This window comes from Coregonus lavaretus (genome assembly GCF_964263955.1).
Source record: "Coregonus lavaretus genome assembly, chromosome: 35".
Classification (NCBI taxonomy): domain Eukaryota; kingdom Metazoa; phylum Chordata; class Actinopteri; order Salmoniformes; family Salmonidae; genus Coregonus; species Coregonus lavaretus.
The window spans coordinates 5,452,012-5,474,877 of NC_140022.1; the positions used below are offsets into that span (position 1 = coordinate 5,452,012).

At 46.8% G+C, this 22,866-nt stretch overlaps 1 protein-coding gene across 1 annotated transcript; it reads right to left on the reverse strand.

Annotated features, from left to right (window-relative positions):
* Nucleotides 1-12,270: 12,270 nt before the first annotated feature.
* LOC311109538 (importin-5-like) lies at nt 12,271-16,867 on the reverse strand (the record flags this gene model as incomplete). Its single annotated transcript, XM_084152462.1, has 4 exons — nt 12,271-12,509; nt 12,918-13,059; nt 13,301-13,527; nt 16,829-16,867. 4 exons carry the CDS (start codon nt 16,865-16,867, stop codon nt 12,423-12,425), a joined length of 495 nt encoding a protein of 164 aa, XP_084008588.1. The 3' UTR covers nt 12,271-12,422.
* Between the last annotated feature and the right edge of the window lie 5,999 nt (nt 16,868-22,866).

The following is a 22,866-nucleotide window of genomic DNA, read 5'->3' on the forward strand; positions in this document are numbered from 1 at the left end:
CTCTGTTGAGTACTGCAATGGATGGGTCTCATGGCAAGCAGCAGTCTCAGTCAGACAATGACATGATGACGCAATCGCTTTCAGGGAAGAGCGCTCTGTCTCAGGCCAGTACCTCAGACAGTGCAGTTCAGACCCGTGCTGCGTTCACGGAGGGCGAGATTACTGGAGTTACGGTCGTAACCAACGTATCAAAGCCCCCGATTCACCCAGAACGAGCTGATGTGTCCTCTCCCTTTCAAGGGGGGCCCGCCTTGGGCTATTCCACCAACCCAGTGCTGGGGAATAGCGGCGGCGAGGGCCATAGAGGAATACAGGTCCTTCCTACTGGACGCACCACAGCTTCGCGCGCACCCGCTTTCTCTGCATTGCTGGCAGTGGCGTCGAAGCTGTACCCTCTCACGCTGGCTAGAACAGACGTTAGAGAAGGGTTATGCCCTCCAATTCCATCGGACCCCACCCCCGTTCAGGGGAGTAGTGGAAACGGTGATGAAAACGCCGGACAAAGTGGCCGCTCTGAAGTCAGAGATTACGGAACTTTTGGCGAAGGAGGCGGTCACAGTAGTGCCCCGAGAGCAAAGGAACAAGGGGCTGTACTCGCCCTATTTCCTAGTGCCCAAAAAGACGGGGGGAGTGAGGCCGATTTTGGATTTACGCATTCTCAACGAGAGCATAACCAAACGGCCCTTCCGAATGCTAACGACAAAACGCCTACTGGAATGTGTTCAGAAGGGAGATTTGTGTACAAGCATAGACCTAAGGGACGCGTACTTTCATGTGCCGATACAATCGCGCCACAGAAAGTTTCTGCGGTTCGCCTTTCAAGGGGTGGCGTACGAGTTCACGAGGATGCCGTTTGGGTACGCCCTGGCACCTCGAACGTTTTCCAAATGTGTGGAGGCGGCATTGGAACCGCTGCGTCGTCAAGGAATAAGGCTATTAGCCTACCTAGACGACCTGCTGATTCTCGCCCCGTCAGCAGAGCTGGCGTTCACACACACGACACAGACGGTGACTCATCTCACGCGTCTGGGGTTTGCTGTGAATTGGAAAAAGAGCGCACCCTGGCCCAGTCATCAGATTGTCTACCTGGGAATACAGCTAGACACTGTAATGATGAGGGCGCGAATTTCGGACCCTCGAAGGGCAGCATTGTTACTAGCCCTGAGGAAGTGTCGTCCGAATCACACAGTAACGGCGCTATCGATCATGTCACTTTTGGGTCTCATGTCGGCAGCCCACTCTGTGGTCCCGCTAGGGCTTCTGCACATGCGCAGAGCACAGCGGTGGTTCGCCCAACTAAGACTAGACCCAGTGCGTCAACGTCATCGGTTGGTGGTGGTTCCTCTCTCGCTAAGAGCAGACCTGGACTATTGGCGGAACCCGTGCGTTCTCACGCACGGAGTCCCGATGGGCAAGGTGTCATCCTACATTCCAGTGTTTACAGATGCCTCTCTGACTGGATGGGGAGGGACATGTCAGTCTCAAGCGATAGGAGGTGCATGGCCTCAATCAGGTCGTCACATCAACCTCCTAGAGTTGGAAACGGTGCGACTGGTCTTGACCCACTTCGCGTCTACCCTTCGGGGTCGCGATGTGTTGGTCTGGTCAGACAACCGAACCACAGTGGCTCACATAAACCGCCAGGGAGGGGTCAGGTCTCCTGCCCTTCATCGGGCGGCAATGGAATTATGGCTGTGGGCTCACAAGCACCTTCGCTCGTTGAGAGCAGCTCACATCCCGGGCTACTTGAACGTAGGGGCAGACCTCATGTCAAGAGGGGGTCCTCGAGACGACGAGTGGTGTCGACTAGTTACCGGAGTGTAACTCCAGTTCTATGAGTGGAGCGGAGCCCCATAGGGGAGCTATGCTCCTAGTGGTTTACCCTCTGCCCTAGGGCAGAACAGCCTGAAGCAAAATTATGCACACACCTACAGCCAATAGGAGTACAGGTGTCCCTATATAAGGAACCCCGTTCCCTCAATCTGCCTCCCATTATCTTCAGCGACTGGACTAGACTGAAGAAGCCAAGAAGAGAAGACTCAGGACGAAGAAAACGCCGTCGATTTTCCAGATCATCGACGTCGTCCTACAATGAGCACACCAAGCTTATCCATAAGGTAAGCATTTAACAAAAGCTCTTTTCAGAGCTCAATGTCGCTGTTCCCCTTGGCGGCTGTCGACCCCCCCCGACATTGTTTCGTGGGTTGAGGGGCACAGCACGCCAGGGACAGCTTCATCAATCCCCCACTATGCGCCAGCTGCGCCCTCCTTTTTTGAAGGAGTGGAAGCAGCATTGGGCATTTTTAGGGAGGATATTCCTCTTGAGGATGTGCTATCAGTGTTAGTCTCAGCTGAGGCATCATCTGAGGGCACTGACTCAGGAGATGACAGGGCTATTGGGGAAGAAATGAATATTCTATTGGAACAATTCATTACACTGACCCAGATGTTTAACACCCCTTTTCCTTCGGGAAATTGTGAGGTCATTACATCCCTGGATGATGACGCCACAGCCTCTCTGTGCCTGAATTCTCAGGTCTCATTGAGTGGGCTGCTAAACAGCGGGAGATTAAGCTGCCCCCCATTCCCTCCAACCCGGAAGTGGATATGAGGAAGGGCGGCCGTTACTCTCGCTACAGCTTGGCGTCAGACGGCGGCCTCCAGCAGCAAGGGAGCGGGCCTCGCCCCCCCCTGCAGCGCCAGAGGTGCCGGCGAGAGAGGTCATTAAAGCGTCATCCTGGCATCACCCGAAGGGCGGCCAGAAGAGACGCCGTTTATGACAGGCGAGGGGGAGAGAACGGAAGACGGCACAGCGCCTGCTGTGACCGAGCCCACTGTCCCCCCCCACTCTACCGTTGAGTGTATGGAGGAGAATGTTTTTTGTTGATGTGTGTAATAAAGAGTTGGCTCTACTTGACACTGTCAAGAAAGAGCCCCTTTTCCATAATACATCCGAGAGCGTTCGACCTTCCTCACTCTCGCTCTCTCTCTTACCACTATGAGTGCAGCTCAGCCCACCATGGTGCGTTGCTGAATGCACACATAAGACAGGTATATAAAAGGTATTAAGTGTACCTTATAGGACCTCACTTTACAGACTCCTAGGAGTGCCGTAGTGAGTGTCTCACATAGCAGGCTGCAGTCTCAGCCAGATAATGGCATGATGACGCGACCGCTATCCGGGACGGCGCTCTGTCTCAGGCTAACGCCTCAGTCAGTGCAGTTCAGACCCGTGCTGCGTTCACGGAGGGCCTGATTACTACGGTTACGGGCGTAACCACGTATCGGCGCCCCCGTTTCTCTCAGAACGCGCTGATAATAACCACATTGGGGGTGGCGCACTATCACAGACTAAGGTCTCTGTTAGTACGACCCAGACCCATGCTGCGTTCAAGAAGGGCCCGATTACCACGGTCACGAAGGTGCCCAGTGTATCGGCGCCCCCACCTTTTCCTGAACGCGCCCAGGCTCACCACACTGAGTGTAGTTCAGCCCACCAGAGGTGCAGAGCTGAACGCACACAGGAGGTGAAAGGAGGAATAATACCTAGACGCCGTCTTGGTTTATCTCAAAGAGACCTCACATTACAGACTCCAAGGAGTACTGTAGTGAGTGCCTCTCATAGCAGGCTGCAGTCTCAGTCAGGAGACATGATGACGCAGCCGCTAGTTGGGGATGGCGCACTATCGCAGACTAAGGTCTCGGTTAGTGCGATTCAGACCCATGCTGCGTTCACGGAGGGCCCGATTACCACGGTGACGAAGTTTCCCAGTGTATCGGCGCCCCCACTTCTTTCTGAACGCGCTAATACTCACCACACTGAGCGTAGTTCAGCCCACCAGAGGTGCAGAGCTGAACGCACACAGGAGGTGAAGGGAGGAAAGATACCAAGACACCGTCTTGGCTTATCTCAAGGATACCTCACATTCAGCAGGCAGCTGTCTCTGTCCCAATGTGACATGAAGACGCAGCCGCTAGCCGGGAATGACGCCTTGCTGCAGGCTAATGCCTCAGTCAGCGCAGATCAGACCCGTGCGACGTTCACGGAGAGCGGGAATACCAGGGTTACAGGTATAACCAAGGTATGGACGCCTCCGGCTTATTCTGAACGTATCAATGCCCATGGCTCTGAGCGCAGCTCACCACACATTGAGTGTGTCGTTGAACAGCCGCTTAAGACCAGTAAAGAGGCATTGTGGCACCACCGTGTGGTATCAGTCAGAGATCACACCTTTCAGATTCTGTTGAGTTCTGTAAAGGATAAGTCTCATGCTAAGCGGCAGTCTCAGTCAGACAATGACATGATGACGCAATCGCTTTCCGGGAAGAGCGCTCTGTCTCAGGCCAGTACCTCAGACAGTGCAGTTCAAACCCGTGCTGCGTTCACGGAGGGCAAGATTACTGGAGTTACGGTCGTAACCAACGTAACAAAGCCCCCGACTCACCCAGAACGAGCTGATGTGTCCTCTCCCTTTCAAAGGGGGCCCGCCTTGGGCTATTCCACCAACCCAGTGCTGGGGAATAGCGGCGGCGAGGGCCATAGAGGAATACAGGTCCTTCCTACTGGACGCACCACAGCTTCGTGCGCACCCGCTTTCTCTGCATTGCTGGCAGTGGCGTCGAAGCTGTACCCTCTCACGCTGGCTAGAACAGACGTTAGAGAAGGGTTATGCCCTCCAATTCCATCGGACCCCACCCCCGTTCAGGGGAGTGGTGGAAACGGTGATGAAAACGCCAGACAAAGTAGCCGCTCTGAGATCAGAGATTACGGAACTTTTGGCGAAGGAGGCGGTCACAGTAGTTCCCCGAGAGCGCCCTATTTCCTAGTGCCAAAAAAGACGGGGGGAGTGAGGCCGATTTTGGATTTACGCATTCTCAACGAGAGCATAACCAAACGGCCCTTCCGAATGCTGACGACAAAACGCCTACTGGAATGTGTTCAGAAGGGAGATTTTTGTACAAGCATAGACCTAAAGGACGCGTACTTTCATGTGCCGATACAATCGCGCCACAGAAAGTTTCTGCGGTTCGCCTTTCAAGGGGTGGCGTACGAGTTCACGAGGATGCCGTTTGGGTACGCCCTGGCACCTCGAACGTTTTCCAAATGTGTGGAGGCGGCATTGGAACCGCTGCGTCGTCAAGGGATAAGGCTATTAGCCTACCTGGACGACCTGCTGATTCTCGCCCCGTCAGCAGAGCTGGCGTTCACACACACGACACAGACAGTGATTCATCTCACGCGTCTGGGGTTTGCTGTGAATTGGAAAAAGAGCGCACCCTGGCCCAGTCATCAGATTGTCTACCTGGGACTACAGCTAGACACTGTAATGATGAGGGCACGAATTTCGGACCCTCGAAGGGCAGCATTGTTACTAGCCCTGAGGAAGTGTCGTCCGAATCACACAGTAACGGCGCTATCGATCATGTCACTTTTGGGTCTCATGTCGGCAGCCCACTCTGTGGTCCCGCTAGGGCTTCTGCATATGCGCAGAGCACAGCGGTGGTTCGCCCAACTAAGACTAGACCCAGTGCGTCAACGTCATCGGTTGGTGGTGGTTCCTCTCTCGCTAAGAGCAGACCTGGACTATTGGCGGAACCCGTGCGTTCTCACGCACGGAGTCCCGATGGGCAAGGTGTCATCCTACATTCCAGTGTTTACAGATGCCTCTCTGACTGGATGGGGAGGGACATGTCAGTCTCAAGCGATAGGAGGTGCATGGCCTCAATCAGGTCGTCACATCAACCTCCTAGAGTTGGAAACGGTGCGACTGGTCTTGACCCACTTCGCGTCTACCCTTCGGGGTCGCGATGTGTTGGTCTGGTCAGACAACCGAACCACAGTGGCTCACATAAACCGCCAGGGAGGGGTCAGGTCACCTGCCCTTCATCGGGCGGCAGTGGAATTGTGGCTGTGGGCTCACAAGCACCTTCGCTCGTTGAGAGCAGCACACATTCCGGGCTACTTGAACGTAGGGGCAGACCTCATGTCAAGAGGGGGTCCTCGAGACGACGAGTGGTGTCTGCACCCGGACATTGTTCTACAGATTTGGGAACAATTCGGGAGAGCCGAGGTGGACCTGTTCGCGTCACGTGTGAACGCGCAGTGTCCCCTATGGTTCTCTCTGAGAAACCAGGACGAACCGCCATTGGGAAGAGACGCATTCGCGCACTACCCGTGGCCGAAAGTTCTCCTGTATGCATTCCCTCCGCTGTCTTGCATTCTCCCACTGTTAGCCAGGGTGAGGTCAGAGGAGCTGTCAGTGATACTGATAGCGCCCGATCGCCCGGGGGCTCCGTGGTTTGCAGAGATGAGTCAGATGTTGATTGCGCCACCCTGGCCAATTCCACATCGACGAGACGCGTTGACTCAGGCGGGAGGCTCGATAGGGCAATGGCCCGTAATCGGCCAACCACTGAGGGCTTGGTTCCTGAATGGGACAGGTTAAAGCGCCGTGGGTTGTCTGATGCAGTGATCAGAACAATACAGGGCGCAAGAGCCGGTTCCACTTCTAGGGTGTATACCAGCAGATGGAACGTTTTCTCACGATGGTGTGATACACAGGACGTGGACCCCATGAGCTGTCAGGTAGAGAGTGTGCTCTCATTCCTACAGTCTATGTTTGATAAGCAGAAATCGCCCTCCACTATTTGAGTGTTTGCAGCGGCGATTTCAGCTGGTCATGAAGGGTTTAACGGAAAAAGTGTGTTCAGTCACCCATTAGTGAAACGTTTCCTATTGGGAACGCAACGGCTTAGGCCAAGGCCTAGAGCTACGCTGCCCAAGTGGGATTTGGCACTGGTTCTCGAAGCACTATGTAAGTCGCCGTTCGAGCCATTGAATCAAATACCCCTCAAGATGCTGTCTATCAAGACGGCGCTGTTGCTCGCCTTGACTACTGCTAAACGAGTCAGTGATTTGTGTGCACTGTCGACGAGACCCGACTGCCTTGCCATTAATGGCGATCTGAGCAGAGCGGTGTTACGTCCTAACCCGGCATTTGTGCCGAAGGTTATTAACAGTGCATATAGATCACAGATCATGGAATTGTGGGCTTTTCATCCCCCTCCCCATGGGGAGAGGAGTGAGGAAAAGCTTCACTGTCTGTGCCCAGTACGCGCTTTGGCGTGTTACGTTAGGCGCACAGCGGCGGTTAGGTCATCGCCTCAGCTGTTTGTGTGTCACGGTGCGGCTGCATTGGGTAGACCACTTTCAAAACAGCGTTTGTCTCATTGGCTTTGTGAAGGCATTGAGACGGCGTACGAGGCGGCGGGGCAACAACCACCTCAGGGTATTAGAGCGCACTCCACTCGTGGAGTGGCAGCTTCTACTGCCCTCTTCAGAGGAACAGAGGTAGAGGATATTTGTAGAGCAGCGTCATGGTCGACACCGTCTCCTTTTATCCGTTTCTATCTGTTGGATATGTCTTCTAACTCTTTGGCTCGGTCTGTACTCAGCGTGGCTGAAGGGAGACCTTGAGCAAGACAGAGAAGGAAAGCAGGATTGTGACCATGTTCATAAGTCCGCTTTTATTAGAAGTAACATATTATGGACATGTTTTCCAACTCTTTTGTTCGATCAAATTTCAGCAGAGCTGAAAGGCGCTCTTGAGCTAGAAAGAGAGGACAAAGCAGGGCCTTGGACAGGTTCCAATCAGGTCCGCTTTGGTTAGGAAGACTTATGTCAAGGATAAGCTTTTTAACTCCAATCTCGATTGCACTCAGCACAGCTGAAGGAGAATCTTGAGGTAGAGGAAGGAGAAGCAGGATGATAGACTGGTCTCTATCAGGTCCGCTTTGGATGAAGAGCATATTCTGTGGCATGTCTCCTGGCTGACAGTGTCAGCATGTGGAAACATGTATTGAGTGGACAGAATATGAGGTCATCTATCTGAGGTTCAGTATGACTGGTATATTTTGTCCCTGCCTACTAATCTCTGGGTTCCATTGAGTGAGTAGGGCGGGCTATTGGACACATAATGTAGAGTGACATTTATGTCATTCCATTAGTGGATAATAGTGTTGTCATAGAATATTGAGGCACGGCTATCTGCTAGTACAGATTAGCACGGCGTCTATTCTATTGATCTGCCCAATAGCCATTGACATTGTCATTGAGCTAGATGGGGCGGGTCTATAACCGATGACGCGGTATATTGTGACGCCTTAATGGATTTTTTAGTCGCAGTACTGCGGGAATTGGTTGCAGCCATTGCTGGGCTTGACCTTTTTCATTTTTTAATGGGAAATGTTAGGCTCGGCAGGGAGTACATTTTGGAGCGTTTCGCTCCGCCTTAAACCACTAGGAGCATAGCTCCCCTATGGGGCGGAGCTCCACGATATAGAACGATTAGTTACCGGAGTGTAACTCCAGTTCTATGAGTGGAGCGGAGCCCCATAGGACTTAAGGCCCTACCGACCCTCTCTAGTGTCGCTGAAGATAATATCTCGGGAGACAGATTGAGGGAACGGGGTTCCTTATATAGGGACACCTGTACTCCTATTGGCTGTAGGTGTGTGCATAATTTTGCTTCAGGCTGTTCTGCCTTAGGGCAGAGGGTAAACCACTAGGAGCATAGCTCCCCTATGGGGCTCCGCTCCACTCATAGAACTGGAGTTACACTCCGGTAACTAATCGTTTAAAATGATAAATAATAAAAAATAGGCGTGGTCTATGACTTTGTGGATGTGGTAACTAGTGACGACCGATAGGAAGAGGAGGAGGCTATTTTATCAGAAAGTCACTTTGGCAATCTATAGTTCAAACAACAAAGCCATCTACCCCGCCACTTATTTGGTAAACAGTTGAGTGATGGTGCTGTAAAAATTTAACTACCCTTACATTCATAGACAGAGCTGTGGATGCAAGGAACGACAGACCATCCATAACATCAACATGATAGTTTTAGCCAGGTTGAGGCTATACAGTACTAGTTTACATTTACACATTTCAAAACAACGGAGTAAAAAAAGCTTATATTTTGGGTTCTGATGGGGTACGGCAGTTGAATTAAGCTGATAGTGCAATTATAAATTATAGTCTTTTGAATTCATTACATATAACCATTGATTCTTAAGTCCAAAAATGAATGTACCAAACACAGATTGCCCTTTTAATAGAAGGTAAAGTACGTCATAGTAGTTAGACCAAGCAAGATTAAAATGTGTTTGCTTACTTAAATTGCTTAAAATCTGTCATCTAGTCCTCTTCACCTGCACTGATTGTAAAAGACTGGACAGATGAAAACAATGTGGTGTACGGTCATTTTTTGTCCATCAGATAACTCAATGGCGGTCTGCACTCCTGGCTCTCGCGGTAGAATGTCTTTAGGCTGAAATGTAGAATTATTTGTACTCCTGAGTGGGGCAGTGGTCTAAGGCACTGCATCGCAGTGCTAACTGTGCCACTAGAGATCCTGGTTCGAATCCAGGCTCTGTCGCAGCCGGCCGCGACCGGGAGACTCATGGGCGGCGCACAATTGGTCCAGCGTCGTCCAGGGTAGGGGAGGGAATGGCCGGCAGGGATGTAGCTCAGTTGGTAGAGCATGGCGTTTGCAACGCCAGGGTTGTGGGTTTGATTCCCATGGGGGGCCAGTATAAAAAATATATATATATGTATTCACTAACTGTAAGTCGCTCTGGATAAGAGCGTCTGCTAAATGACTAAAATGTAAATGTAAAATGTAATTTCAACCACAGATCGTGATTCATATTATTGTCCTATCATTTAGGTTGAATGGTCCTAGCAGTCATAGTTCCATTTTGTTCTATGCAACTCCTTATTCAGTAGATGTATATTGAACAAATCTAAAGGCAACATGTAAAGTGTTGGTCCCATGAAATACAAATTCCCAGCAATTTTTAATATGTAGAAATTTGTTTACATCGCTGTTAATTAGCATTTCACTTCTGCCAAGATAATCCAGCCACCTGACAGGTGTGGCATATCAAGAAGCTGACTAAACAGCATGATCATAACACAGATGTACCTTGTGCTGGGGCCAATAAAAGGCCACTTTAAAAATGTGCAGTTGTCACAACACAATGCCACAAATGTCTCAAATTCGGTGGGAGCATGCAATTGGCATGCTGACTGCAGGAATTTCCATCAGGGACAATAAAAGGCCACTATAAAATGTGCAGTTTTGTCACAACACAATGCCACACATGTCTCAAATTCGGCGGTGGGAGCGTGCAATTGGCATGCTGACTGCAGGAATTTCCACCAAGTAGCCAAAGAATTTAATGTTAATTTCTCTACCATAAACCACATTCGTCATTTTAGAGAATTTGGCAGTACTTCCAACCGGCATCACAACCGCTGACTACGCGTAACCTCGCCAGCCCAGGACCTCCACATCTGGCTTCACCTGCGATCGTCTGAGACCAGCCAGCCGGACAGTTTATGAAACTGGTTTTGCACAACCGAAGAATATCTGCACTAACTGTCAGGAACAGTCTCAGGGAAGCTCATTTGCGCGCTCGTCGTCCTCACCAGGATCTTGATCAGACTTCAGTATGCAAATGCTCACCTTCGAAGGCCACTCTGTTCACAGTGAGTACAGCGCCCCGTGGTGGGCGGTGGGGTTATGGTATGGGCAGGCATAAGCTACCGACAACATTTGCATTTTATCAATGGCAATTTTAATGTACAAATATACGGTGAAGAGATCCTGAGGCCCATTGCCGCAGCCATCACCTCATGTTTCAGCATGATAATACACTGCCCATGTCGCAAGGATCTGTACACAATTCCTGGATCTGAAAACGTCCCAGTTCTTCCATGGCCTGCATACTCAGACATGTCACCTATTGAGTGTGTTTAGGATGCTCTGGATCGACAACGTGTTCAATTTCCAGCCAATATCCAGCAACTTCGCACAGCCACTGAAGCGTGGGGCAACATTCCACACTGCAGGCCACAATCTACAGCCTGATCAACTATTTACATTTACGTCATTTAGCATGCAGAGATGTGTCGCGATGCATGAGTCAAAAGTTTTTTTTTTTTTTTATGTATCTGACCAACAGATATCTGTATTCCCAGTCATGCGAAATCCATAGATTAGGGTCTAATGTGTGTTTCAATTGACACATTTTCCTTATATGAACTGTAACGCAGTAAAATCTTTAATTGTTGCATGTATATTTTTGTTCAGTATAATAAGCCAACTTCGCAGTGAAAGTGAAAACCCATGCATGTGCATGCACACAAAGATGAATTAATGACAAATACCTCAATTCTGTCAATGTGAATTTTATTGTTGATATTGTTGGAATCCACCAAATACCTGCAGGGGTGTTAAGGTTCTAAACCAAATCTTAGCTGAGGATTGTTGCACACCTTAAGAAATTCTAATCATGCTTCTACATGTCCATAACCCAGCACATCGTGGCAAAGACACTATTAACAATCCTAAACCAACTTTCCTCATTCATATTCAATGGGTGTAAACCTTCATGAAAAACAAACCTACCCTTCTACCTCTATACAGGGTTTCAAGAGTAGGAAAATAACCCCTTTAGGTGTTTGTTTTAAATCTCCCAGACGGACAATAATGATTTCCTCTCACTATCATTTATTTAAAGGAGAGTGCGAGTTAGCCACTGACACACATGCTGTTAGTCTGAGAATAGACAGATTCAGATCAGTGAGCAGATGGCATACAGAGGCCGTTTCCTCCAGGTGCCACTGTGGGGCGCCTTCAGAAAGAAACAAAAAAAGCCTAGACAAAAGAAATAATATATAGAATAACCGTGAATTCCTAGAGGCAGGAAGCGGTCACCCCATGGCATGTACACACTCCCACCTCTTCTATTCCCCAGTCAAGACTCCTCCTCTTACAACGGCTGGGTCCTACCAAGTCTGACACTTCTAGGAGTTTCTTACACCTGGGTAAACATGACATTTTCACATGGTTCCACAGAGCACAACTACACCAGTCAAACTTATCGTGGAAAGGATTAAGTCAATTTCATCATAAAACCAGATATTTCTGAACAGTTTAACAGGATGGAGAAGAAACTGGATTAATACTTGTGTTTGTGTTCCCTTTGCGCAGGTGAGGCCAACAACGCTCCAACCGTCTGGATTCAAGAAGAGGGTATAGTCCGCTCCAGGGGGCGTCGTCGACGCATTACTGATTTAAAAAGGTGAAGGGTCATCCTATGGAGGGGGCGGAGTCTCAGTCGCTCAGAAACAAACCAACCTGGTCCCTACAGTTAGTCGAGTGCAGGGGAGACTGACTGAGGGGATAGGGAGGGGGGGGGGAGGGGGGGGCGGCAGGAGGCTGCAGTGAAGTCCACACACACGCTACAGATCAGAGCTGGAAAAGGAGATGGTGATCTAGAAAGGAGGAGATCCAGGAGCTAGATGTTTAAACATGATTTTGTTGCTTTCCAACAAACTAAGGGGATAAGGCTTCTCAAGCGGTGTTGAGGAGGTCCTGGATGGCCTTCTGTTGCGTCTCATTCAGCATCGCTACACACTGTGTCCACAGTCCTCCAGAACCCTGGGGGGTAGAGGAACACAATACCTTTTTAGATGAAGAAACTGCTGACAGACTAGACTGGACCTAGGACATTTCAATGTGGGACACTGACAAGGTGTTTCAAATTAACCTGTTTGGTTCAAGCCAATATTCAGTATTCCTCATTGTTTTGCACAATTTGATTGATCAAAAGCAGGTAGCTTAGTGGGTAAGAGCGTTGTGCCAGTAACCGAAAGGTCGCTGGTTCTAATCCCAGAGCCGACTAGGTGAAAAATCTGTCGATGTGCCCTTGAGCAAGGCACTTAACCCTAATTGCTCCTGTAAGTCGCTCTGGATAAGAGCGTCTGCTAAATGACAAAAAAAAAAGAAAAGAAAAAAAGTTTCTAGATAGAACAAAAGGTAACTTTGGCAAGCAGAGCAATAGCTGACCTGCACTTGACGGATGACATTTGCCAATCTCTTGCTGCATGCATCCTCACTCTTAACAGACTCGTTTGTGACCCCTTCAGCGATGATCTGGAATATCTTGGGAAGATTTGCATTGTCTGGTCCGAGGACAATAGGATTGTTGCTGTTGGGAGGAAAATACATTATTAACAAAAGAGAACAACATCTACAACATAGACATATCAACTGCAACACTCGGGTCACGTTCATTAGGCGACACAATGGAAAATGTCTAAACTCGTAGCAACAGAAAGCTAAATGAAACATTTCTTATTGGCTAAGTTCAATTAGTTACTCCCCATTTGTTAGTTAACTACCGTTCGGAGCCTAATGAACAACCCAAATCAGTAAAGTCAGTCCCCCACCTTTCAATAAGGTCACACAGGAAGTCGAAGGTGTGCACAGCTTCCTCCTTGTCTTCGTTGAGTGGCAGCCAGGAGAGCCAATGGGGAAGGATCTCGTTGACGTTGGCACACTCGGGCCTGAACCTCATGACCTTGCCCACGGCTGAGATGCAGTTCTCTGTGGCGTTGACATTCTCCTTGACCTTGGAGTCTGGAGACTGGATCACTCCCACCAGTAGGGGCAGGGCCTCTGGAGAAGAGAGCAGAGTCCATAACCAGTCAGGAGGGGGATAGAAACACAGATACACTCACAAATGTCAAGGCCCTCATGTAGAACGTGCAATAAGCAGTGCAGGTAACATACAGTGAGGGAAAAAAGTATTTGATCCCCTGCTGATTTTGTATGTTTGCCCACTGACAAAGAAATGATCAGTCTATAATTTTAATGGTAGGTTTATTTGAACAGTGAGAGACAGAATAACAAATAAAAAATCCAGAAAAACGCATGTCAAAAATGTTATAAATTGATTTGCATTTTAATGAGGGAAATAAGTATTTGACCCCCTCTCAACCAGAAAGATTTCTGGCTCCCAGGTGTCTTTTATACAGGTAACGAGCTGAGATTTGGAGCACACTCCTAATCTCAGCTTGTTACCTGTATAAAAGACGCCTGTCCCCAGAAGCAATCAATCAATCAGATTCCAAACTCTCCACCATGGCCAAGACCAAAGAGCTCTCCAAGGATGTCAGGGACAAGATTGTAGACCTACACAAGGCTGGAATGGGCTACAAGACCATCGCCAAACAGCTTGGTGAGAAGGTGACAACAGTTGGTGCGATTATTCGCAAATGGAAGAAACACAAAAGAACTGTCAATCTCCCTGGGGCTCCATGCAAGATCTCACCTCGTGGAGTTGCAATGATCATGAGAACGGTGAGGAATCAGCCCAGAACTACACGGGAGGATCTTGTCAATGATCTCAAGGCAGCTGGGACCATAGTCACCAAGAAAACAATTGATAACACACTAAGCCGTGAAGGACTGAAATCCTGCGGCGCCCGCAAGGTCCCCCTGCTCAAGAAAGCACATATACAGGCCCGTCTGAAGTTTGCCAATGAACATCTGAATGACTCAGAGGAGAACTGGGTGAAAGTGTTGTGGTCAGATGATGCCAAAGAGCTCGATTTTGGTCTCAACTCAACTCGCCGTGTTTGGAGGAGGAGGAATGCTGCCTATGACCCCAAGAACACCATCCCCACCGTCAAACATGGAGGTGGAAACATTATGCTTTGGGGGTGTTTTTCTGCGAAGGGGACAGGACAACATCACCGCATCAAAGGGACGATGGAGAGGGGCCATGTACCGTCAAATCTTGGGTGAGAACCTCCTTCCCTCAGCCAGGGCATTGAAAATGGGTTGTGGATGGGTATTCCAGCATGACAATGACCCAAAACACACGGACAAGGCAACAAAGGAGTGGCTCAAGAAGAAGCACGTTAAGGTCCTGGAGTGGCCTAGCCAGTCTCCAGACCTTAATCCCATAGAAAATCTGTGGAGGGAGCAGGGGCGGTGTGTTCATTAGGGCGATATGGGCGACGCACTGCCAAACGGGAAAAGCAAGGGATTTTTTTTCTAATCAATTATATCACGGCAACAGTAGTTATCAGTGTTCTAATCTAGACGTCTGATCTGCCACTAAATGTCCAATCAGGCTAAAGTCGTGCTTCAAATGGCCCCGCCCGTTTTGGGGCGATTTCAGTCAGGTTGAAAATCGCCCAGAAGTCTCTCATAGCCTCTCATGTAAAATCTTTTTTTTTCAAATATCAGAGCTTTCAATACAATCTCTATGGGTTTCTGAGGGCTTGCACTTACGCGCTTTCGTCATACGTAACATAACCATGAACGTAACTAAGAAAAGAGCGGGTAGCAGCGTCAATCAATTCACGTACTACTATCAAGATGGCTAGCGTTCAGTGCAACTCGATTGTCTCTTTGAAAGAAGTTCACATCAAAGACCATTCAAAACGAGCTACTGGAGTGTATGCTAGCGGTCATGAGGGAACATATTGTGGAGGAGGTGAAGTCGGCGAACTTCGTAGCTATCCAAGCTGACGAGACCACGGATGTTTCTACACAGACACAGCTGGTGCTGAGGTACATAGATAGCAACCACAAAGTGCAGGAGCGCTTTTTTGAGTTCCTTCCCATCTCGGAATCAACCTCAGTCTCAATCGCCAGTGTGCTTTTGGAGAGACTGAACGGTCTTTTTGCCGACGACGAGAAAGTCAAACTCATTGCGCAAGCTTACGATGGAGCCAGTGTGATGAGGCGAGAGAAGGCTGGTGTGCAGCAAAAGGTACATGAGCATTTCAAGAATGCCCATTACGTGCATTGCTATGTGCATCAGCTGAATTTTATCATGCAGCAAGCTACTTCTCGCATCAAAAAAGTAACTAGTAAACTAGTCCTCAGCATGCCTGATTTCAATGAGAAAGTCATTGACCGCTTTGCTGCATTGAAAGAGAGAAGAGAACAGTTTCAGTACAAGTAATGTAGCCTCTCTCTCTCTTTGTCCCTCCCTGTCTGTCTCTTTAACACACACACGCCCAAATCAGTTCACAGTTGATGTTGTTTAAAATAGTTATTTTTCATTAAAAAAAAAGTAAAACTTTTTTTTTACAAATCTATACAATTGGCCAGAATATGGTTGTTCATATTTACAAATCTATACAATTGGCCAGAATATGGTTGTTCATTTTTACAAAGCCATACAGATAGCTGTGTTTACCTTTTCTAGAAATTATTTTCAAATTCTGTTTTCAGGCAAAATGTCTATCACTGTTCATTTTCACAAATCTATACAAGAGGGCAGAATATGGAAGTCTATAAAAATTTCCTATTACCAATAACTTGCATCAATGTTTTCAGTAGCCTCTATCAAAAGCTCCTGCTTGCTTGTTGTGAATTATGCTCAGGTGCACATATTTCCAATTCAACCATGAGGCCTTTTTGAAGCAAGTAATGTGTACATCAGTATTGACTTATATGCTGCCCCTGTCTTCATGTTGTTGCTGGACATATCTTTTTTTAAATGTGTGTAGGTCACCTAAATCATCAGAAAAATTGCCCCCCCTGAGAATTTTTTCAGGAGCCGCCACTGGGAGGGAGCTGAAGGTTCGAGTTGCCAAACGTCAGCCTCAAAACCTTAATGACTTGGAGAAGATCTGCAAAGAGGAGTGGAACAAAATCCCTCCTGAGATGTGTGCAAACCTGGTGGCCAACTACAAGAAACGTCTGACCTCTGTGATTGCCAACAAGGGTTTTGCCACCAAGTACTAAGTCATGTTTTGCAGAGGGGTCAAATACTTATTTCCCTCATTGAAATGTAAATCAATTTATAACATTTTTGACATGCGTTTTTTCTGGATTTTGTTGTTGCTATTCTGTCTCTCACTGTTCAAATAAACCTACCATTAAAATTATAGACTGATCATGTCTTTGTCAGTGGTCGAACGTACAAAATCAGCAGGGGATCAAATACTTTTTACCCTCACTGCATGAAACTCTTCATTCTTGTTGCTATCCATAGTGGGCTGTAGCCAAGGGAGCATGTCCAAATCATGGTTTGCCCATTGACTAGGTTCAATATAATTACATGATATCAATGACTACCTCATCTCTTTACCCCACACAATTATTTGTATGGTCCCTCAGTCGAGCAGTGAATTTCAAACACAGATTCAACTACAAAGACCAGGGAGGTGACTAAATGGTGACTAAAACAGTTACAGTTTAATGGCTGTGATAGGAGAAAACTGAGGATGGATCAACAACATTGTATTTACTCCACAAGACTAACCTAAATGACAGAGTGAAAAGAAGGAAGCCTGTGCAGAATAAAAATATTCCAAAACATGCATCCTGTTTGCAATAAGGCACTAAAGTAAAACTGCAAACATTGTGGCAAAGAAATGAACTTTATATCCTGACTACAAAGTGTCATGTTTGGGCACATCCAGCACAACACATCACTGAGTACCACTCTTCATATTTTCAGGCATGGTGATGGCTGCATCATGTTATGGGCAGGACTTGACTTGGCCAGGAGCTCACCAGAGCTGAGTACCGGCACCTCAAATGTTCTACTGCTTGAGCTCCTGTTCCTCTTATAGAATATAAGCTCAACAGTATTGTGGAGCTCCTGCACCTACATATAAACAGTACCGGCACCCAAAATGAGTACCGGAACCTATTTCAGTCCAAGTCAATCACTGGTTCTGGGTATGTATGCTGGTCATCGGCAAGGACTAGGGAGTTTTTTTAGGATCAAAATAAACAGAATAGAGCTAAGCACAGGCCTATCCTAGAGGAAAACCTGATTCAGTCTGCTTTCCAACAGACACTGGGAGACAAATTCCCCTTTCATCAGGACAATTACCTAAAACACAAGGCCAAATACACACTGGAGTTGCTCACCAAGATGACATTGAATGTACCTGAGTGGCCTAGTTACAGTTTTGACTTAAATTGTCTTTATAATCTATGCCGTTCAAACGTAGGTTTATTACCAACCAAAAGTGTCTAACACACCATTGTGATCTCTATAGTGCTGTTGGCTGGTCTTCGTTGACTACGTAGGGTTAAACATTGGTACACTATGATCTATAAGGCCACTTATGGAAAACTGCCACCTTATCGCTGTTCATCTTTGATAAGGACAGAAAATAAACACCTGTTATGGCCTCTCTCCTACTTACTTTTAACAGTTCCTAAAATCTGAACGGATCATGGCAAAAAGTGTTTTAGCTACTCAGCTACGTGGTGGTGGAATTCTCTCCAGACCAGCTTTAAATTCCTGGATCTTGTTTCCTTGGAGGAGTTTGAAAGTTTGGTTGACTCACATGTTACTGAGGAATGTGATTGTGATTAGGACTTGATGCGGTGGTACATATGATTTACTTTTTTCTAAGTATGACGCTTGTATGTTTCTGTAATTGAAATGTATATATTTTTTTATAGTGTGTCTATGTCTGTAAGTTTTTACAGTATGTCTGATCTTTGTTTTAAACATTGCTCCCCCCTGCTGCTGTCTTGGTTGAACTAGGTTTTTCTTGAAAAAATAGATCAGAGATTCATCGGACCAGGCAATGGCTTTCCACACCTCAATTGTCCAGTGTTGGTGATCCTGTGCACACTGGAGATGCTTCTTCTTGTTTTTAGCTGATAGGAGTGGAACCCGGTGTGGTCGTCTGCTGCAATAGCCCGTCCGTGACAAGGACCGATGAGTTTTGCGTTAGATGTTGTACTGCTCCGTATTTGCCAGTTTGTGGCCCTCCTGTTAGCTTGCACGATTCTTGCCATTCTCCTTCGACCTCTCTCATCAACCAGCTGTTTTCTCCCTCAGGACTGCCACTGACTGGATGTTTTTTGTTTGTCGAACCATTCATTCATTTCATGTGTGAAAAGCCCATGAGGCCAGCTGTTTCTGAGATACTGAAAAACTCCAGTCCATGGACTGACTTGGCTTTTCTCAATGACTATATACAGTGGGGGAAAAAGTATTTAGTCAGCCACCAATTGTGCAAGTTCTCCCACTTAAAAAGATGAGAGAGGCCTGTAATTTTCATCATAGGTACACGTCAACTATGACAGACAAAATGAGATAAAAAAATCAATAAAATCACATTGTAGGATTTTTAATGAATTTATTTGCAAATTATGGTGGAAAATAAGTATTTGGTCAATAACAAAAGTTTCTCAATACTTTGTTATATACCCTTTGTTGGCAATGACACAGGTCAAACATTTTCTGTAAGTCTTCACAAGGTTTTCACACACTGTTGCTGGTATTTTGGCCCATTCCTCCATGCAGATCTCCTCTAGAGCAGTGATGTTTTGGGGCTGTCGCTGGGCAACACAGACTTTCAACTCCCTCCAAAAAGGGGTTGAGATCTGTAGACTGGCTAGGCCACTCCAGGACCTTGAAATGCTTCTTACGAAGCCACTCCTTCGTTGCCCGGGCGGTGTGTTTGGGATCATTGTCATGCTGAAAACCCAGCCATGTTTCATCTTCAATGCCCTTGTTGATGGAAGGAGGTTTTCACTCAAAATCTCATGATACATGGCCCCATTCATTCTTTCCTTTACACGGATCAGTCGTTCTGGTCCCTTTGCAGAAAAACAGCCCCACAGCATGATATTTCCACCCCCATGCTTCACAGTAGGTATGGTGTTCTTTGGATGCAACTCAGCATTCTTTGTCCTCCAAACACGACGAGTTGAGTTTTTACCAAAAAGTTCTATTTTGGTTTCATGTGACCATATGACATTCTCCCAATCCTCTTCTGGATCATCCAAATGCACTCTAGCAAACTTCAGACGGGCCTGGACATGTACTGGCTTAAGCAGGGGGACACGTCTGGCACTGCAGGTTTGAGTCCCTGGCGGCGTAGTGTGTTACTGATGGTAGGCTTTGTTACTTTGGTCCCAGCTCTCTGCAGGCCATTCACTAGGTCCCCCCATGTGGTTCTGGGATTTTTGCTCACCGTTCTTGTGATCATTTTGACCCCACGGGGTGAGATCTTGCGTGGAGCCCCAGATCGAAGGAGATTATTACATTTACATTTTTACATTTACATCATTTAGCAGACGCTCTTATCCAGAGCGACTTACAGTTAGTGCATACATTATTCTTTCTTTTTTTTTTTCATACTGGCCCCCCGTGGTCTTGTATGTCTTCCATTTCCTAATAATTGTTCCCACAGTTGATTTCTTCAAACCAAGCTGCTTACCTATTGCAGATTCAGTCTTCCCAGCCTGGTGCAGGTCTACAATTTCGTTTCTGGTGTCCTTTGACAGCTCTTTGGTCTTGGCCATAGTGGAGTTTGGAGTGTGACTGTTTGAGGTTGTGGACAGGTGTTTTTTATACTGATAACAAGTTCAAACAGGTGCCATTAATACAGGTAACGAGTGGAGGACAGAGGAGCCTCTTAAAGAAGATGTTACAGGTCTGTGAGAGCCAGAAATCTTGCTTGTTTGTAGGTGACCAAATACTTATTTTCCACCATAATTTGCAAATAAATTCATAAAAAATCCTACAATGTGATTTTTGGTTTTTTTTTTCTCAATTTGTCTGACATAGTTGACGTGTAACTATGATGAAAATTACAGGCCTCTCTCTTCTTTTTAAGTGGGAGAACTTGCACAATTGGTGGCTGACTAAATACTTTTTTTCCCCACTGTATATTTGACTTGGCTTTGCTCAATGACCATTTATGACTTGGCTTGGCTCAATGACTGTATATATGACTTGACTTTGCTACATTAATGTATATTTGACTTGGCTTGGCTCAATGGCTGTTTATATGACTTGGCTTTGCTCAATGACTACCTACAAAAGGTTGCACTGTGTCCATTACAATGGAGAAAAATAAGTATCTTATTGAAGATGCCCAATCTTTGGAGATAACAATAGAATGTGAAGTCAAAGATATTGGTTTCCATCTGTGGCAATGCTTTCCCTAAATGTTTTTGACAAATCCAGCTCCAGAATAGCCTAGCCAGCTAAACTTTTGAATATGGTGTAGCAAAAAACAACAGATAACATTAGCTAGCTAGATAAGGTTAGCAAGATAGTGTAACCGGTGTGAAATGGCTAGCTAGTTAGCGGTGCGCGCTAGTAGCATTTCAATCGGTGACGTCTGTTGGGATTTGTTTTCTAATAATTGGATTGAAGTGATGAATAGCTTAGAAGGAATGCATTAATGAGGAGCATAGGTTTGTACTATACTGATATAAATTGTTTCACATAACAGGCTGTGATTCATGTGTGGAACGTTAGGGGAAGGACAGATAAGACTTGTATTTCTTACAGATACGAACACTGCCTCTTTGTTGTCTGTGAACCGTTGTCTGTGAACCGTCCTTGGATGTAGGAACGTACAGTCTTTTGGGTGCTGACTCTACAGGTTATTATGATAGCAACTTATGCCTGGGAACGGTGGAGCGCCAAGGGGTGGGACTAACCCGTGCGCCAACGGATTGGCTGAGTAAAGTCTAAACCACACTCAGTCCTTTACTCTGATTGGCCAACAGAAGAGGTGGGAACTCTCTGTCAGAGTATTTGAGAAAGTACCTGTAAACAATGGTTTAGTTCTCTGAGTGCCCTGCGTGGTATCTCAGCGGACCCGTATATACGAACCTTCATACTTATCATACATACATTTTGCATATAATAAATTTAGCTTGGATTGAAGATCTCTTGATTCTTATTCCAATACCAGATTTGAATTACGCAATTTCTAACACGTCACTCCCTCTGAGACATTGAAGTAGTTGTTTCCCTTGCTCTGCAAGGACCGTGGCTTTTGTGGAGCGACGGGTAACGGTGCTTCGAGGATGACTGTTGTCGATGTGTGCAGAGGGTCCCTGGTTCAAGCCCAGGTAGGGGCGAGGAGAGGGACGGAAGCAACTCTGTTACAATAGCATTCTAGTTTGTGCATTCCCCATATAATTCACCACGACATTCCTTCCCACCCACAATTCGTGAATATGTAGGCCTATAAGTATTCCCCGTCATTCTTCGGAGGGGGAACCTAAACATGCATTTCAGCTCTTAGGCAGGAATTATGTCGATATAGGGGCGGCATTGCTACAAGGTATAGTAATATAAGGTATAGTACAGATAGGCTAACTGCCAAAATAAAGGAAACACCAACATAAAGTGTCTTAATAGGGTGTTGGGCCACCATAAGCCGCCAGAACAGCTTCAATGCGCCTTGGCATAGATTGTACAAGTGTCTGGAAATCTATTGGAGGAATTCCATCATTTGGTGTTTTGTTGATGGTGGTGGAAAACCCTGTTCAGGCGCTGCTCCAGAATCTCCCAAAAGTGTCCAATTGGGTTGAGCCTTGTGACCGAGACAGACACATACCTTTTAAACCCCCTATGCTCCTTTGAGACCCTTCTTTCAAAGCAGAGATACTGTATATAATGAAGAGATGTTATTGTCTCCGCCCTAACAATGGGAGTCATTGTCCCAAAGGTGGGAAGGTAGGGGGTCTGCTTAATAAACAGAATTTCTGTTTTCCCACATGGACAGATTTTGACGGGAGTGGACCCTTTCACTTCGCCTCATCCTTTCTGTTCAAAGTCACTGAAATCTCTTCTTCTAGCCTTGGTAGCCAAAATAATGGGCAACTGGGCATTTCTATGCATGACCCTAAGCATCATGGGATGTTAATTGCTTAATTAACTCAGGAACCACACCTGTGTGGAAGCACCTGCTTTCAATATACTTTGTATCCCTCATTTACTCAAACGTTTCCTTTATTTTGGCAGCTACCTGTAAGACAAGACTATCCCTCAGTTCGTGATCCTGTTAATCAGACATCTATATGAATGTACGCTTCCTCCACAGGCTGGATAACATTTTAGCAAAACACTCTTATTGAATAAGGAACTTCATTTAAAGGGAAATTCTGCCACATATTAATCTTCACCAAACCAGTGTCTACATATGTGAAAACAGCGTGTTTCTATAATCTGTGGTTAGAAAGATAAGGTCCTAAAAAAATGCTTGTCTGT